This window comes from Plodia interpunctella, chromosome 19 (genome assembly GCF_027563975.2).
Source record: "Plodia interpunctella isolate USDA-ARS_2022_Savannah chromosome 19, ilPloInte3.2, whole genome shotgun sequence".
Lineage (NCBI taxonomy): Eukaryota > Metazoa > Arthropoda > Insecta > Lepidoptera > Pyralidae > Plodia > Plodia interpunctella.
In genome coordinates this window covers 4,233,912-4,252,751 of record NC_071312.1, presented here as the reverse complement: position 1 = coordinate 4,252,751, position 18,840 = coordinate 4,233,912, and the positions used below count along the sequence as shown (strand labels likewise).

The 18,840-nt window shown below is 36.7% G+C and overlaps 3 protein-coding genes across 6 annotated transcripts; 2 read left to right on the top strand and 1 right to left on the bottom strand.

Annotated features, from left to right (window-relative positions):
- Positions 1-126: 126 nt before the first annotated feature.
- LOC128678145 (uncharacterized protein) lies at positions 127-4,016 on the bottom strand. The gene is made up of 6 exons (XM_053759490.1): positions 3,980-4,016; positions 2,358-2,469; positions 1,945-2,065; positions 1,325-1,487; positions 890-1,083; positions 127-573 (listed from the first exon to the last, which is right to left on the bottom strand). The coding sequence occupies exons 2-6, from the start codon at positions 2,442-2,444 to the stop codon at positions 386-388; spliced, it is 753 nt and encodes a 250-aa protein (XP_053615465.1). The 5' UTR covers positions 2,445-2,469; positions 3,980-4,016; the 3' UTR covers positions 127-385.
- Positions 4,006-12,326, top strand: LOC128678143 (mitochondrial glutamate carrier 1-like). 4 transcript variants are annotated; one of them, XM_053759487.2, is made up of 9 exons: positions 4,013-4,164; positions 5,007-5,066; positions 5,352-5,446; positions 6,227-6,361; positions 6,900-7,049; positions 7,927-8,060; positions 9,109-9,307; positions 9,834-9,974; positions 10,317-12,326. In XM_053759487.2, coding segments are annotated over exons 4-9 (768 nt in total). In that variant the 5' UTR covers positions 4,013-4,164; positions 5,007-5,066; positions 5,352-5,446; positions 6,227-6,359; the 3' UTR covers positions 10,459-12,326. The 4 variants fall into 4 exon arrangements, with proteins under 4 accessions (XP_053615461.1, XP_053615462.1, XP_053615463.1 ...); XM_053759486.1 differs by lacking the exon at positions 5,352-5,446 and having other exon boundaries at positions 4,006-4,164; XM_053759485.1 differs by lacking the exons at positions 4,013-4,164; positions 5,352-5,446 and adding an exon at positions 4,566-4,584.
- LOC128678144 (mitochondrial glutamate carrier 1-like) lies at positions 10,423-18,612 on the top strand. Its single transcript, XM_053759489.1, has 8 exons — positions 10,423-10,485; positions 13,744-13,820; positions 14,474-14,608; positions 14,969-15,118; positions 16,235-16,371; positions 16,984-17,179; positions 17,415-17,549; positions 18,015-18,612. The coding sequence occupies exons 2-8, from the start codon at positions 13,780-13,782 to the stop codon at positions 18,151-18,153; spliced, it is 933 nt and encodes a 310-aa protein (XP_053615464.1). The 5' UTR covers positions 10,423-10,485; positions 13,744-13,779; the 3' UTR covers positions 18,154-18,612.
- Positions 18,613-18,840: the final 228 nt, after the last annotated feature.

Sequence of the window (18,840 nt, the reverse complement as noted above, 5' to 3'; positions counted from 1 at the left end):
GATATTTAAATTTAGATAAATCATATCAAATAAGATTATAGTTATTCAGGATAGGTAGAGGAGGTTCGCAAATAGATTTTATAAATCTTGTGTTATGTTATATGAGCATCAATAAAAAAATAGTAGTCGTATAAGTAATTGTATATTTTTTAAGTAGTAAGTTAAGTCGCTAAAGAAAGGAACTATGTAACGTATTAAAAAACAATACAAATTATGTAAAAACAATTTTAAAAACAATACAAATTGATAAAAACCTTAGCACACAAAACAAAGCGAAATTTATTTTTATGTAAAAATATCAGGCTATTTATACAGTTAGTTATTTTTATTACTCAGCTGTTTGATCCTAACAATTAACTTCTGTTACGGCACTATAGCAATTAAGTCAGGGCCACCCCCAGGAGGCGGCGGGTGGGGACCAGACTGGCCAGGGTTTGGGCCAGGGCTCCGGGGACCAGCCGGGCCCGCCGGGGCGCAGCGCGGCGGCCGCGGCGGCGGCTGTGTGCTGGGCCGCGCCGGCGGCTCCAGCAGCGCCTGAACTTTGGATCACCGAGAGCTTCAGGGATTCAATGTCTGGAAAATGAACGTTCCAAAATTTGTATATAAGTCAACGACAAAAGAACGAGCAGTCTGATGGACACATTTATAGGAAGAAAAACTGTTTTTACAACTAAATTGAATTGAGCAAAAGAGGGTATAGAAACCTATTTATCTTTAGTTCAATTCCCCTCACTCTTGACTTTCGCCCGATGTGATCCTCACGTGTATGTGTGAAAGATATCTTAGTTCGATAGGTACTGCTGAATCTACATTAACTAAACTACGATAAAGGTACGTAACTCATAGCAAAAACTACTTCGATGTAGAGATACACGTTTGCTTATCCTACCAGCATTCTGCAGCCGGGCGGCCTGGTTGTGTGCGGCGCGGTGTATGGCTTTGGCTGCTGCAGCTTCCCTAGCAGCCGCAATCTTCTGAGCGACCGCCGCACGCGCTTTTGCCGCCGCCAGCTGCGCCTGCGCCTGTACCGCCGCTTGCGCTGCTTCTAGAGCGTGCGCGCGGGCGTGACGAGCTGCTTCCTCACTGTGGACGAAGACCTGGTATTAGGTAGACACGCAAAATATTCTTTGCGTGTCTACTACAGCCAAGCGATGCCACAGATTTATCTTCCCACGTAAAAATAGTTTCTGATGATAACTCTTTATCGGAAATGCGTTCGTCGGGCTCATCATTTAAGCATTGTTTGTAGTGTCGATACAGGTCTTTCCGTGGTGTCAATAACATTATGAAAGTGGTCACTCCCATAAAAAGACTCTTTGCTGACCTCTTATGAGCGGCATGAGCGGCCGCGGCTTCCTTGGCGCTGGCGATGCCTTGCTGCTCCAAGGCGGCGTGCTTCGCTGCAGCCACCTCGTGCTGCGCGGCCATCACAGCAGCCGCTGCCGCTTTAGCTGCCGCTACTGCGCCCGCCACGTCTGAACTGGGATCTGGAAAAAAAAACTGTAACTACGGCAACTTTTTAAACATAAATATTGACTATACACGGCGTCTGGATCCCAGATATCTTGAAAATTTCGGTGTAGGATAAATGGTATATAACCTTTGTGCTATTCCAGGTTTGATCCAGTTAGGCACATTAATTTCATCTCATCTCATCGAGTTCTACCGGTAGTCCAGTAGTTTTAGCGGGAAAAAGAAGATAATGCATTCAGATATCAGTCATTTATCTCTAGAACTTTTATGTAAACGATTGGGCCACCACCATGACACGACTTGAATCGTAAGTAACTCATTAAACTAATTTACTTAGGCTTTAGATGTATTCTGCGAACTAAAAAAGAAACAGTAAGAAAGTCAGTTCCTAGGCTGACTCCGACGTTGTATGGCCGGGGATGCGACCGGAAAGCATCCACAAACGTCGGAGTGTGGAGCCAGATGGGTTACCAGGTGCAGCAAGCGGCGCCCAGGCGACGGGCACGGGCGGCCACACAGCCGGCTCCCATCCAGCGCTCCGCTTGTCAGGCTTGCTGACAGCCACTGCGGTGCTCACCACCACCAGGGATACCTTCACAGATAAAATAAAAGATTTTTCCCTCCCAGTATAATTATATCAACATTGCACCTACACCAACCCACACCGAATGTATTGTCCTTCGAGCCGGATTTTATCAAGTCAAATATAGTGTACTTGCTTTACTTAATTTAATTTGATTATTAAAAAACATTTGTAGTATTTTCACATTTTTAATTAAGTACCTACGTTGTGTTTAAAAGTAGGTATCATAAGGATAACAAAGATCTCGTATACATCCGAACTGAGTATGTAATTTTTTTATCAATTGAAATTAGTTACTTACAAAAACTTTGAGAAACATTTCTGGTGTTAGGGTCTCAACTGTATGATCACAAATCAAACTATGATGTGTTATCAAGGGTCTGATCATTTTATATGTCTTGAACACGGAAGCTCTGGGAAGTAGAAAGGGATCGATAAAGTTTAATAGCCGTTGGATGCTGCAATTTCATAGGAACAAAATAGGCCGCGATTCTTCAGACCACAAATAAAATCACTATCACTTTCGGCCGTTATATTTTCTTCCATGAAATACTTGCAATCCCTACAGTATTCTTTCTTATAGAGTGTGTTGCTGGTGGTGTCAAATTTATTCAAATCGCCTAAAGGCAACAGACATTACTTTTACGAATAGGGTAAAAGTAATGTCTGTTGCATCTGCAGTTCGCATCTCTCATTGGCAGTTGTTTTTTGTTTTGTTATCAACTTGCTGGAAATGGTTCAAACATTTTCTCTCAAAATCTTTTTTCCCATACCTAAGTAGGTACTTATTACTGAATTTTGATACAATACAAATAAAAAGTAAAGTACCTAACCCTTTTACCAAGGGCGGATCCAGGGGGATTTTGTTCTAAAAAATATTAAATATAGGTTGCTATTTTTAAGTACTTACAGTAATTACATTAACCTACTTTTTGCTTGTATCTATGATTTTTAAATTAAAATATAACTTCTTGTGACTTGACACGACTACGTAACCAATTTCCCCCGAAAGTGCCAAAGCTGGACCGCCCTTGCCTCGCACTAAGAATTTATATCAAGTTACGTAAAAATTCAATATATAATAAAATAAATAAAATCAATCGTAGAAAAGACTTGCGACTATAATATTTCGTTTCCTAATTACAGAATGGAACAGGGAAATATAGGTACATATCCTTATCACACAAAAGAAGTGAACGTATAAATGGATAGTTCGGTATATGTTTCATCCATCGAACTATAATATTATATCTCGATGAGGTTCATCTAATGATGGATACAATCTCTTCCACCTTTCATTGTGTTACGTTACGAGTAGTATGTAGGAGGTTTTTCTGTTATATATTTGTATTTTAAGTATTTACTATTAATATATACTTAGCTACATAACTACTAATATATGTGTATATGCTATTTTTAATGATAATAACAAACAACCATAAATGCTGTAATACCTAAACCTAATATCTGTTCTAAGCCGCCAGGTGTTAATACGAAAAAAAATGTATGTTTAGTTAGCGTTAGATACATAATTATTTTCATTAAATTAATGTTATATTATGTGTATATATTGCATCCACGCACGTGAGTATTTTCTTTAGGAAAAATCAATCAAGGAAAATTAGTACGTATGTCGTCTTTGACTAGTTGGAAGAAAACAGGAAACCGATCTTATTTTTACAAGGTTGGTACCGTAGGAATACGATTGGTACATTTTTTATAAATCGTTGTAAATAAATTAAATAAGAGATCGTTGCATAGTGCCATCTATATCCATATCGTATTCCATCCGTGTAAAATATTTATAATGTTTTTTTTTTGTTTACATCACGAGGGGGAAATCTATTCAGGTAAGGGTAACTGGTGAAATCCATGTGTGCCAGTTCTGCGTAGCTATTGTCTGTCTGTCAGTGTCAATCTCACCCCTTGCCAAGATCGCGGCCTGCTGTGCTGTGTGTCACTGTCAGTCAGGTCGATCAGTTAATATCGATTTTTATTCACAGGAAATCTAGTCGGATCGGTTTTTATTTTTTAAGTTTTTATTTTATCACGTTGAAACTTAAAATTCAAATTTATTAAATTTTTGTGTACACACATAGCATTATAAAGTAAGTATTTTAATATTATTTCTTAAAATTTAATGTAGCAAGGGTAAATATCGATCGCTTACTAATTTCGACAAAAATATGGATAGCTACCTAATTTCTTAAAAAGTTAAAAATTAAATAATATTTTAAAGAGCAATAATTATAATAAATATTATATTTTTCTCGCCAGAAAAATTAATTAATACGAACCAAGTCCTAATTTTTGATAATACTCTTTAAATATTTTTACTTTTGATGTTTTAAAATGTGATAATGTACATGAAACACAATTTTGCTCATTTTTTGCTCTCATAACATGTTGTTATATGATCTAATAATAGCTTGTGATTGTTGCCAACGACACTATTTCAATAAAAACAGTCCAGATCATCTATCCTCTACCAGTAAAATTAGTGCTGTTGATATAACTAGATACTAGATGTAAGTATATAGGTATAATGTAAAATAATATATTTGATTTGTATAACGTAAAATAATATATTTGATAAAAATAAAGCAATTGATGTTCTATGAAAAACTTACAAAGGTCAGGCTGGCATGCTGACAAACTAGTTTGACACTGAGTCTTGTTTTATTTTGCATATTTTATCTACAATAAGGTTACTTGTTTTGGGTTTATTGAAAATCTTATGAAATTTTATTTTTGCTACAAATTGATTGAATTTGCTACAAGGTCTGAAAAAGAAACTTTAATCAATAGATTAAAAGAAAAAAAATATATTTTTGCATCTGAGTCTAATCAAAGTTAGTGAATGAAGCAAACCAACTACAATCTTTATAAAATATTTGTCTCCTTTTTCATAGGCAACCCTGTAATAAAACTATAATTTTATGTTGTACAGGAACAGACACCAAATAATAATAATGAGTACCTCAAACGCACAACCACCTCAACATTTTGCGTAAGTTGCTATATCTATATCATTGTTAAAATTTCAAATTGTTTTGCATTTAATTGCTTTAATATAATTTAATTGCTTTAATATAATTTAATTGCTTTAACATAATCATACCAATTTTTTTCACAGAAAGCTATCTAATATTATTATATTTTTTAAAATTAAACTTGAAGGCACAATAAAACATGTTTATAATTTTTTTTAAATAATGTAATAGATAATTTAATACAACTTTAAATGACAATATTTTTTCCATTGATTTTTGTATAACAAACAAACATATTGCAGATGTTTGTTATTGGTAACAGGACATGCCCTATATGTGTTAATTGGTTCAATCACTCTTAATTGATGTTATAACAAGTGATAACACTATCCATAAGGTATGCAAAAAGTTTTTTTGCATTTTTTCATTTTTGTATTTTAGAAAATAGCCTAAGATTGTAGATTTTTAAACTGAAACCATGTACTTATAGTAAATAATATTTTTCGTATAAAATCACTACATCGATCTATTACACCATTACAGAAACCATTGAGAATCAATTTAGTTCGTGAAGACATTTAGTGGCCTTGGGCCAGTCATCAATGTCATTTTGCTACACAACAAGCATTGAAAATTACAATACCAATAAAATTATACCAATAAGTTTTTCTTTAACAAGTAATGAAAAAAGTAATATTTTTAATGTCTGTAAGCAGCATAATGTGATGGACCTTGTCCCGTTTGAAATGACGCTCCGTTATCTCATTGCCTATACCACAGATTAACAGTACCCATACTAAAAAGAAACCGGTCAAGTGCGAGTCGGACTCGTGTACATAGGGTTCCTAAAAATTTTTGTCATGTGTTGTAAGATCTTGTTCTTGCAAAATCCGTGATTCTTGATATCCTATTTTTTTGACCAGCTAGAAGATTTGCAGCAAATACTTTAGGTACAGACCTATGTGTTATAAGTTTCAATTTGATACCTTTCTAAAAGGTTTTGACAGACTGACATCAAAGTGTTCCTACAAAGGTGCCATTTTTAATTTTGGAACCCTAAAATGTTTTTGTGTAAGTTGCGCTAGTGGGGCGCGACATTTCAAATTAAGCATTACCTAGATATTTTAATTTAAAAAAAAATACAATACGATAATTATAACCAGTAATAATGTTCCAGGCTACTGCCAAAGATCATAAATGGCGGCATCGCGGGTATCGTGGGCGTGTCGGTGGTGTTCCCCCTGGACCTGGTCAAGACCAGGCTCCAGAACCAGACGGTGGGGCCACAAGGCGAGAAGCAGTACAAGAGCATGTGAGTATCTGAGGAGTTCGATTCCCATTAGAGTCTATGATTTTTTTACCTCATTGAATTTTAAATTTCTTGATAAGCATGTGTGACATGTGTTTGTATAAACCGTTACTATTACTAGGTAGGTACTTTGGAATTTAATCTTTGAACAGCTTACGCGATTGTTGGCAGTTAATATATTAATGTTTCGTTAGTTTACCCTATTTTACGGTCGAAAGTAATGACTATCTTAAAATTTATTACTAACAAATTCATATGATTTTACCCGGCCCCACCGGTTATTCTTATTCGTGCTAACACCAGTATCGGATTTTATTCAATTCGCCTAAAGGTATCTGACATTACTTTCACGACTACCGCCATCTAGTGGAATGTAGTTCTACATGTCCCACCTCTTAACAGATGTTAATAATGCCGGTTATACACATACAGCATAGTTTGTATGTGAGCGTATTTTACAACAGGAATGTCGTTAAGACCGCCGAATATCGCCTGTTTGTCGATAGTGTGCGTGCATAACATGTTCCTCGATTGTTTTTAGGCTGGACTGCTTCAAGAAGACGTACGCAGCGGAGGGTTACTTCGGCATGTATCGGGGCTCCGCGGTGAATATCTTACTCATCACGCCGGAGAAGGCCATCAAATTGGCCGCCAACGACATGTTCCGCCATTACCTCACGCAGAAGGACGGGTATGACGACTTTACATATAGACATCGTAACATAACTTTAGTTTCGTTTCCAGAAAGAAACTCGTGTATTATAAAGACGACAAGAAACTGGACAGAACGCTAATAAGTTCTGTCCATCATCACGTGCCAGTTTTAAAAGTCACCTATCTTACCGCTTTGTATTATATTTAATTCAATTAATTTTATTTAGAAATTGAGTGGAAAGTTTCTATCTAATTTGATCACACTTGTTTTTAGTTTAAGATGATCTCAGCACAGATTAGGGAGATTTTTGAAGTGTATACCAAAATATGGTATCAAAGTACATTAATCTGATTTATGATAACCGTCCTTTAAATTTTGATACCTTGACGACAAACGGAAACTGCCATACGACGTTTATAGTCGTCGAATAATACTATGTAAATATACACTGAAAAAGATAAAGTTACTTTACGCAATAAAAAAATATCGAATACTCAACGCAAATTGATGTTCGACATAATACCTACTTATATGTATGGATTGATTAGTATACTATAACTTCTGTATGTATTATGTATCAGCTACTATTAGTATGAGCTACGTCTTCAGTATCGGCCTCATACATACTTATTGTTTGATATAAGCACTTAAAAGTACTTGTGTCCGTTAGTTCTTACGCTTTTGGGGTGCATCTTGTGAACTCTGATTAATATACGGTATACATAAACACTTCAAGCTTAAATAAAGCTAAAACAGGGAAAGGAAAACTATGAAAAAATACTCATAGATGAAATAAATGACAAGGCAAAGGTCGTGCCGTATTGGGAAATAAAATCTATGGCAGCGAAGAGAGTAATAAATACTCCATCGACAAGAACCTCATTCTTAATTTGATTGACATAAACACTTCCAGTTCGCTGCCGATATTCCGTCAGATGTTGGCGGGCGGCAGCGCGGGTGCCTGTCAGATCGTGATCACGACGCCCATGGAGCTGCTCAAGATCCAGATGCAGGACGCCGGACGCGTCGCCGCGCAGGCTAAAGCGGGTATGGATCAATTAATTTAATTGTCAAATATAGGTATCATAATTCAGATTCTACATTATTATACATTAATTTATTATTAGGCACAGTCAAGCTATGTCTTACTATGTGTAGTATACAAATATGTATATCATGTACGACTAAAGGCACACTTTTGCTGCACCATTGTATGGAAGTGTAACATGTGTGTTCATAGAATACGCGCGTGCACGCGAACGTTAAAATTTCACTCGTACTGCCCATGCATTCGGTGTGAACGGGCCTTTATCGTCATAGCACACTTACACACGTTCTTTGAAAATCTAACTTTTAGCTGTGAAAATATCAAACTTTTTAATCAACACGGTCAGAAGATATTTATGTCACATATTTTGCGATAACCTATCGAGTAATTCCCGTTCACCTAGAATCATGTAAATTCGCATACAATACACAAATAAAGGAAATATTCAATTACCGCTGACCACTCGTTCTTATAAGTATAATTATAACATAAGTTAAAGTTCAAAGTATTATACATCGAACGAATTTTTTATCCACATTCGTCTCTCAATAAAAATGATGTAAGCACGCGATAAGTTTTCTTTCATCATACATAATATTGATTAGATTGTACGAAGTTATAAGTGAATTAAAGGTGAACATCTATTTGTCAATATGTTATCAAACGCGTTTGTGATTACTGTGTTTACTCATTATTGTTTGTTGTTTATATACTACATGATAAGCACAACATGCAATAGATATAGCAAGAATTAACTTTGTTTCCAGCGACTCCTTTTTTGCATTCTTTGTGTAAATTATGTCTTAGTTCATATAAATACATATATAATTAGGTATGGTACTTAATCAAATTACATATTATGAACACACGATTATAGCTTACGGAGATTTCATAGTGTATCATATGCGCGGGTCTAAAATTATTATATTAAAGTGGTTTGAGCGCGGAGAAGTGACAATCATAGTTACACATAAACTTTCGATTTTTTTATTGTTAGTGGGATTTTAAATTTATTTATTATTGATAATGTTTATTGTTTTCCAACAGAGGGCCGTACAGTCCCTCGCGTGACGGCCATAGAGCTAACCAGAAAACTGTTAAGAGAGCGCGGCATCCTAGGGTTGTACAAAGGAATAACAGCGACCGCTGCTAGGGACGTCTCGTTCAGCGTCATCTACTTCCCACTATTCGCTACATTGAACGACTTCGGGCCCAGGGAGACTCCGGGCGGACCTACTGCTTTCTGGTGAGACGATCTTTTATATGTTGTATTTGATTTAGTATATACATACATGAGGGTAGGAGGATGATTGATTCAGATTTCGGCTTTATTGAATGACTAATCTACTTGGACCGTGATTGACTCTATGGAAACCATTGCATTATTTGTCGGGGGTATCGTAGCACAAGTATACTAACTACTGAGTTCTGGTTAATTTCATTTATACTACCAAGCCGACGAACAGGTGCGGCCCACCTGATGGTAAGTGGTCACCGCTGCCTATAGACGCTTGAAACACCAACGGGTATTTTATCACATTGCCACATCACATCGCCTATCAAACCGGAACACAACAATGAAAGCACTGCTTTTTGGCGGCAGAAATAGGTACCCATGCAGGCGACTTTTGTACCAAGTTCTACATCTAGCGTCCCCAATCAGAAAAATAATAATAAGATTTATATGAGCACATGTAGACCTCTGGTAGAAATTACTATTAGTATTATATTTACTTGAATTATTCAATACTTTAATAAATAAATTGATCCAGGTGGTCGTTCGGGTCGGGCTGCCTGGCGGGGTCGGCGGCGGCGCTGGCCGTGAACCCCATGGACGTGGTGAAGACGCGCATGCAGACGCTCACCAAGGGCACCGGCGAGCGCCAGTACTCCTCCATAATGGACTGTGTCGTGTGAGTGCACTTCGTGTAGCGTGTGCATCGTTTTTATTACCCTTAGTTTTATCTCCAGATTACAATATGAAATAAGTGGTTAAACCACCTTGTTTTTATATTTTTGAGGTGCTGCTTGCACATCAAATAGTTGGATGAGAGAAACTAACTAAAAGAGGACCTTGGTCCTCGATGCGTTGCGCCTCTTGCTGAACACCCTCGTAGCTGAAGATGCCAGGTTGCTGCTCCGACGAGCCGCCATCAAAACAAAGACCAAGAAAACTGTAGACAGACGAGTGTAACCAATGTTGTTTATCGAACCTTATGTTATTCACTTGTGAATTGTTGTATTTTGTATTCCAGGCAAACGTTGAAGTACGAAGGTCCGACGGCGTTCTTCAAAGGTGGCGCTTGCCGTATGATCGTGATCGCTCCTCTGTTCGGCATCGCCCAGACTGTCTACTATCTGGGCATCGCCGAACAACTTCTAGGACTCAAGAAGTGAATCCGTTAGCCTATCTGACACCATGTGGTAAGAATTTAAGAATTCATGTTTTCTTCCAATAACACTACTGAGAATGCATGCTTATTAAATTACTCGCGTTGAAAATGTTCTGACATTGATATTGCTGTGAGGGTAAAACAGTATTATAAGTTGAGTCGGTAAAACAGCACGATATATTGTGTCGGTGAAACAGGTCTAGGTTTTGTGCTTTTTACTAGTATGCATTCTTTGAAGCGCTCTAAACGAACAAAATATAATATGTGTTGAATGAAATGTAATAAGAATATTTATCGTCTTTGATTGTATTTGTGGAGTCGTGACATATCCTATTTGTGACAATAATTTATTTTTATTTAAGGAATTATTTTTTTGTTAAGCAGACAATTTTGTTATATAACGACTGTAACGCTTTTTGTTTTATTTTTATAGCAAATAACGAATCGATATAATTAAGTCATTAATTTATCAATTTAATTGGTAAATTATGTATATTTTTTTTAGTTATATTTTTTGCACTTTGTTGTTTTTTTGTTAAATAAAGGAAAGTGCATTTTATTAACGATATATTCGCTATTATTTTTATACAATGCAATTTGATTGCGAGAAAATAAACTAAGACAACAAACATTTCCATACCATAGATATTTTCCTGCATCTCTCTAGCTCAAATATTTTCGATAGACACCTGTTAGATTGAAGTGATATTTTGTTGATTAATTTTAAATATTGTTGCCATTTTTATTATGTAAATTAATTGAGTTATACAAAGTGATGTTTATAGCTATATTTTTTGCAAAAATTTTCATTCGATTAGTGTTCATTTTATTTGGCACTTTAATAAGTTCTATACTCAGATGATATTAATAATTAGTTATTCGTTATTACTCAAGTATATCAAAGGTATGAAATCCACTTCATACTTAAACATTTTTATTTGATAAAAAAGTAATGTTAAAGTCTTATCATCTTATTTTATAATTCGTAACGAACGTTTGTGATTGGTGCAAATTAGGAAGTTTATAATGATTTATGTATCTACTCCAATATACCCTGTTACTTAGATCGTTAAAATGACAATAATTATAACAATTGTGAATTATAGATAGCGGTGTAAAGAAAAAATATTTATAAATGTCAATTTAACGTGTATGAGATTTTAGCAGTTTTCTTTTTCATTGCATTTAAATAAACCTAAATATTAATTAAATGAGGCAATCGTTACGTCCGGATAAAAAAATATTTGTGAAAAATAATTATGATTTCAGTACAAAGTTTTTTTTTATCATAATACATAATCCATGTTACAAAAATCACTTATTTGGTTTTCTAATTATTTAGTTACCACACACTTCTCGTTGCAATAAATTGTCACGTTATAAGCAAGCACTTAATAGGTGTTGATCTTATGTAAGCAAATTTGCACGAGACATTTTAGTTCGTCATCTAGGTACTATACAATGATAAATATACAAATATAATATAAATATTTTGCTGAAACGCTTAGAATCAGGGATGGGTCTATGCTCAGTGTTTTAGCAGTTTTCCAAAACAGTCCACCGCTCTATTTCTCTATGGGTCCGGTTGGATTTGGGCCCGACTTTTTGAAAGAAACTGGAAGAATACCGGGACTAAACCCATCAAAAAATATTATTAAAAAGACATCTCATTGTTATCGATAAATTTGCTTTTATGTATTTTTTGAAGACAGTAAAAATACTCGAAAATGCTTCAGTGTTATCGAATAATATTCAAAATTATTGCTTTAGTGGAATGTCAATTAAGTGTGATCTAACTAATACCTGCTCATACAGTGTTAATGAAATTTTGTTGAATAGGTCTAGATGTTTAATAAATGTAGATAAAACTGATTACTCGTGTTTTTTATATCTTATTTTTAATACATTTTTTTTTAATTGACGTTCAGAAATTATTTGTACAAACCCTTGTATTAACAAGGGTTAGCTATATTTTGAAACAGAAGTATTCTGAAAGAGATTTTAGTAAGCATCCTCTTCATGACGCTTAGTCTTTACGCATTTTGACGCATTAATTTACATACAAAATTTAAGAAATCCTGGACTCTGAAATTGCTGGCATTCTCTCATCTGCTAGAAAGAGACCTGACGGTTTCCAATGAACACATATTCCAAGCATAGCTAAGAAAACTCGATTTAATTGTCTTTCAAATAAAAAAAAATAGATCAAAATTGGTTCAGCCTTGTGGCTGCTACGATCGACGGACAGACGTATAGACACGTGAAACTCCGTTTGTCATCTGGGGTTAAAAAGCACAGATATAAAAACATTGATGTTTTTATATCCGCGCCCTTTTATTAAGTCTAAGCTTATATTCGTGTAAAAAGGTATTCTTCCAAGATCCATACAGCAACTCAAATTCCACCATAGACATTTAATTTACCTAGAACATGGATTTAGTAAGTACTTCGTACCTACTAATTCCATGATCTAGATGTATTGAATGTCTGTGGATTCCACGCATGGATTTAATAAGTACTTCGACGTACCTACTTCCATGCACGCTTCTATATCTACGAAGACCTCTATGTCGCCTATGCTGTAAAAATAGTATATAATATTATAAGGTGATTACGCTGTCATTGTTCTGTCTCCGTATGTCCATGTCCAGAATTCCGGTGAAAATGAAGTTCAGAGTACTAAAATTACAATAGAAACGCCAATAATTTAGTCATTGCACATGAATAGATAAAATGATGTCTTGTGTTAAAAATGTATAATTATAATAGTCTATAGCGTGCAACGTAATAACTTATAAAAAAAATACGTGAGTACTGTAGCGATGTCGTATTTTTTTGGTTCCGTCTCTCGTAAAGTATCAACGGAAGGTACTTACTAGTTAAAATTTATCTACGAATTAGCGCCTTCGGTATCTTTCGTGATTGCAATGTTAGATCAATCTAACCACGTTCACTCTATTGTGCCCTTGGCATATGTTCTCAACTTCCTAAACGTGTAAATTTTTTTTTACTATTAGAAGTAGATACCTATTATATAATCTGTGGTAATGTTTATTAGGTACGCTCCCTATGGAACCTATACAAAGTTTCAGTTGTAGTCTCGTAGAAGAGTAGACCCATGTGTAAAAATGCATTGCCAGTCTCTCAGCTACTTACAGAAGAATTTTATCGATACTTGGGCTAATTCTCGAATGTTTAAAAGTCAAGTTAGTCCCAACACTGCGTGATGACGATGTCGCTTCTACTCTGTGCCAGTGTAAGTTAGGCCTTAATGTGAGTTTTATTTCAGGTATAAACAGCTGCTAATTTTAAGTCTGTAAGCGGGATGGGTGCTAAAGACCCGCCAAAACCGCCCGCGCAATTTTCGTTAGTATCTTTTTATAATTATATCACTAGAGTTGCTCATTAGATCATCAGCTCAGTATATTTGCGTGTATGATGAAAGGAAGAAAAATCAGTGCGCCCCTGTGGCCCCTTGTGGAGTAGCATATTCAAAAATGTCGTACCTACAAACGTCGTATGCGTGTCTTTACGACTTTATTAGATATTTTAATTTTCGTACTACTATTGGGAGAATTTTAAGTACGAGTAAATATACTTCTTAGAAGGTACCTAACTAAATATGAATTTGGTACCTATACGGTTGGGAATTTAAGGAAGCTGTTTTTACAATTTATATTGGGCTTATAATTATATAAGCCGGGCAACATCTAGTCGTTTATAAATTATTATAAAAGACTAGATGTTGCCCGGGGCTTCGCTGCCGTGGGAATTTTAAGATAAAACATAACCTACTAATAATTTTTGAATCCGGTTCAAATTCAAAATTCAAATCATTTATTCAGAAATTAGACCTTCACAAGCACTTTTTCTCATCAATTTTTATATTTATAGTTATTTCTCACAAGCTACAAACTACTGAGTTTGGTAGTTACGGAGATCACGCGCCTCAAACATACAAACTCACAAACGCTTACCTCTTTGTTATAATAGATATCAATATTAACTTATCGCTACAGTGTGTTACCAAAAGTAATCAATGGCGGGATTGCTGGGATCGTCGGCGTCTCGTGCGTGTTTCCCATAGACTTGGTCAAAACTAGACTACAGAATCAAACTACTGGGAAAGATGGCAAGAGACAATATTCGAGCATGTAAGATATTGTTTAACTATTTGAGTAGGGCTGAATAGGTATCATTAATGACTTAATGTTTAAATGAGGGCATTTTGCCGAGTGAGCTTCGCCGGTATTCGCGTAAGAAGTGGGTGGGGGTAGGGCAGGGCCCTTGCTCACCACTTAGTAGGTTGCACCAGAATTCTCCAAACCAGAATGTCTCGGCTCTGTGTCGTGATTCAAATTACGACATGCTTATTCGCAAACTTCCAGAAACATTAACGGCAAACTCCGACCTTAGACCCAGAAAAATATCTCAAGATACGCCCATGTTAGTTGGGACATCCATTGTCCAGCTTCGGATCCAGGTTTTTCTAACAAATCATGTCTGAAATAAAGGTTGGACTGTTTCAAAAAGACGTACGCAGCAGAGGGCTACTTCGGCATGTATCGAGGGTCGGCGGTCAACATCATCCTCGTGACTCCAGAGAAAGCCATCAAGCTGGCTTCCAACGACTACTTCCGCTACTACTTTACAGGCCCCGACGGGTAAATGGTTTGATGATGGTAATTGGTTAGGTACAGAAAGTTTCACACGGGCAAAATCTGGTTTAATATTAAAGTTGAATTTAAAAAATATAGAATGCACTAAATGTAGGTTCAGTGAACTCAATCCAAGTACGGTTTGAACAGCGTTTGTATCGGACATAAAATGAACTATCGATTTTCCATACAATTTTTTCACGCAATTGGTAGGTACATACTTAGGTACCTTTTCGTGCTAGCATCACCTCTATAGGTTTGTTTGGTCTAGTAGGTACCCCGTATACCTACATAGGTCCTCGATGCCCATTACATATTCAATTTTTTTACATAAATTGATTTGTAATGTGCCATCAGTTATCATATTGACATGTACCTAAAGATTTTAGTTATTTTTAAATTATTAAAACAAACGGAGTATAATAAAACCTACTATGAGGAATTATATGCTGGCGGAAGCAGTTATTTTCAGTGGCCTTTATAAATATTAAGTAGCTCCTTATGTAGAGTAAGGATGGTTAAGTAGACTTTGTGTAAAAGTAGACAGTAAATTTCATTTAACAGTTGTCTTACTTATTCTTAGAATTCTTAGTTTTGACTTATAGTTAAGATGTAAGTACTTAAGTACTACCGGTCTTAAAACTAAATCTTGAATCCGAATCCTCTAATGTCTAAGTAGTGGTCGAATCTCTTAAAAAAGGAAGATATTAGAAGCACCCATAACCGGAGTGTATGCATGAAGAAAATGATGAGTAAGTTTATACGTATAACAAAGGAGACGACTGAGATTTGTCAGGATCGTGGCAAGTGGAAATCCCATTTCCTAATTTCTTCCTACCCCGTTGAAAACAGGCGTGAATTATTATGTACAGCTTTTGCCACGCTTCGCCCGCGTTAATTTTCCGGGTTGAAAGGTCCTGTCCTTCTCCATTCGCACTTCAAACTACCTTCAACCTCCTTACGCTTTGGAGAGAGAGTATTTGCGTTGACATCGTGATGGATCATAGCCCTAGTTAAAAACCGAGTTTGGGTTAAAACCCAGTTATTACTCTAGATCCACACATGAAATGAGTCGATAACTGGGTTTTAATCCGGGTTATTACCCATCACTGATATACACAGAACCATTCCAATATCTCGTCAAATAATCTCCGGCGGGATGGCGGGCTGCGCGGCAGGCATGACGCTGACCACTCCCATGGAGCTGCTCAAGATACAACTGCAAGACGCAGGCCGCGTCGCTGCCGAAGCTAAAAAAGGTTTGGAAATTGAAGTTGAAGTATCAACTAAAAAAATAACTACCTAAGAGCTATATCTCTGAATTTTATCGCATTTTGTGAGTTTGAAAAAAACATTGCAATTAATAAATACTTAGGTAACTAATATAAATACATGGAATTTAGTATACAACGGTTACAGACCATAAGTCTGTGGGTCTACCGTTAACAAAAATTTTAGCTAAGCCCGCGGGAGGCTTGGCTTCTAAGGAAATTTCGGGATGAAAAGCGCTTTGCGCTACTATAGGTAGGTTATCACATTTTATGTTTGTGATTACCTACTCACATTTTACATGTGTAGGTACCAAATTTCATTGAAATCCGTCCAGCAGAAGACACACGCACACTCGCTCACATCCTCGTCCTATTACTTACTATCATACTACATATTTTTTTCAACCTTGTTTGTGGTGATCAATTCCACAACCAACCCAGATCAACGAAGCCGCCGCCGCCGCCCTTCTATAATAGTACATCAAATTACTAGAAAGTACACATGTTTTTTCTAAAAAATTTTTTCATTGGCGAAAGATATAACGAAAGAAAAAAATATTAGAAACATTCGCATTTGTAAAGGTAGGATGCTATTTCCAGCGGGGAAAGCGGCACCAAAGATCACCGCGATGAGTGTGGCCAGCAAGCTGATAAAGGAGAAGGGGATCGGAGGACTATGGAAGGGTGTGGCGGCGACCACCGTGCGGGAGTGGTCTTTCTGCCTAATCTACTTCCCGCTGTTCGCGGTGATCAATTCTGCTACCAACCCGGACCCAACGAAGCCGCCGCCCTTCTGGTACATCTAATATTTGTGAAGTCTTGTCACTTTTACGGTGACTTTTACTACTTGTTGTTTGCAGACACTCACGTTCGGTTAGCCCGAACTCTGACAGATGGCGCAAGGTCGCGAATGCATGACATTGCGTAGTTTGTATGACAGCTTTTATTTACCACGGCGGAAAACCAGCAATGTATGACCGCCAAAGTTTGGCGAACGGTTTACAGATAATGTATGGCCGGCATTGTCGCAGGTGTTCATTCGTAGCAGGGCTGGGGGCAGGGAGCGTGGCTGCGTTCTTGGTGACGCCGGTGGACGTCATCAAAACGCGCATGCAGACGCTTACTGTCGGCGCCAAGCAATACAGCTCTATCGTAGACTGCCTTAGGTAAGCATTTCCGACATTATTTAGCTATTGCCCGAAGCTCCGTTTCTATCCTAGCATCTTATTGGTTGACTTTGTAGAAAAAGCCTCAGACTTTAAGGTCACCATTTAAGTACATGTTTTTGTAAAAAAAACTTAAATAATAAATAAAGAAAATTAACTATATCAATTCAAAATTTCATACTCAGCGGTCGAGCCGTAAAAGTGTGACACCGACTTTTGCAATTATTATATTAGTAAGAATTAAAAGGGTCACCATCACCACATTGAATTTTATCCTCTACTCTGCAATAACCCATTTATCTCTCATATCTACATACTTAACTAATAATGTACAGAAATTGTGAGCAACAAAATTATCTGTCCCAATGGTCCCGTCTCCCCCGTTTCTTGTATGAGCAAAATAGAAAATATGACAATACCCGTAGTTTACTCTGTTTACGTATCAACTGGTTTTCTACATTACAGCACCACTGTGAAGAACGAGGGCTTTACAGCGCTGTACAAAGGCGGGGCGTGTCGAATGATGGTGATTGCCCCACTGTTCGCGATCGCTCAGACTGTCTACTACTTCGCCATAGCTGAAACCTTGTTGGGACTCAAGTAAAATCATGAAGAGTGAAGAATAAATAACAAGACACAACGGCTTCGTTGGGTCTTGTAAAGACTCGTGTCCACTAGGCAACACTGCAACATACATATATTGCGCTCTCTCTCTCTCTCTCAGTACAAGTACACAGAACGATACGTTGTGCTATTTCATTCCAGTTAAAGCGGGTAATGTATGGCTGAAGTCAATGTTACACAGAAAGGGATGCATGGATTTAAAAGAAAAGGAAGTTCTTACTACTTTTCTTTCTTTTGTATATCTGTTTTACTTTCTGTTGCACAGACTGATGCAGAGTAGGCGCTTTTAGTGGTTATGCGGTTTCGTTTAGGAATTAACTATTTGTAAGACTGTCCTTCGAATTTAATATCACAAAGTACGTATGTTTCCAGAACGTTACGTTGTTTGTTATGTACAGGTTAAGTTGTTTTTGATGATTAAATATTATTGTGGACCAAAGCCTGCTAATTTTATTTTATACATCCAGTGTTTGCAGTCACATCACCAAATATTTTTGTAAAACAATATTTTTTTTACCGAACTACATATTCACATGTGACAGTCCCATGGTCTTTGGAAGACGGGGGACGTAAAATAAAAAGAGAAAGAGCGAGTGCCCAGTCCCCCGCTCACTTCTTTCCTGCCCCCGCTCTATCTGTTCCTATGTCGTCCGCAGCCGGCAGACCA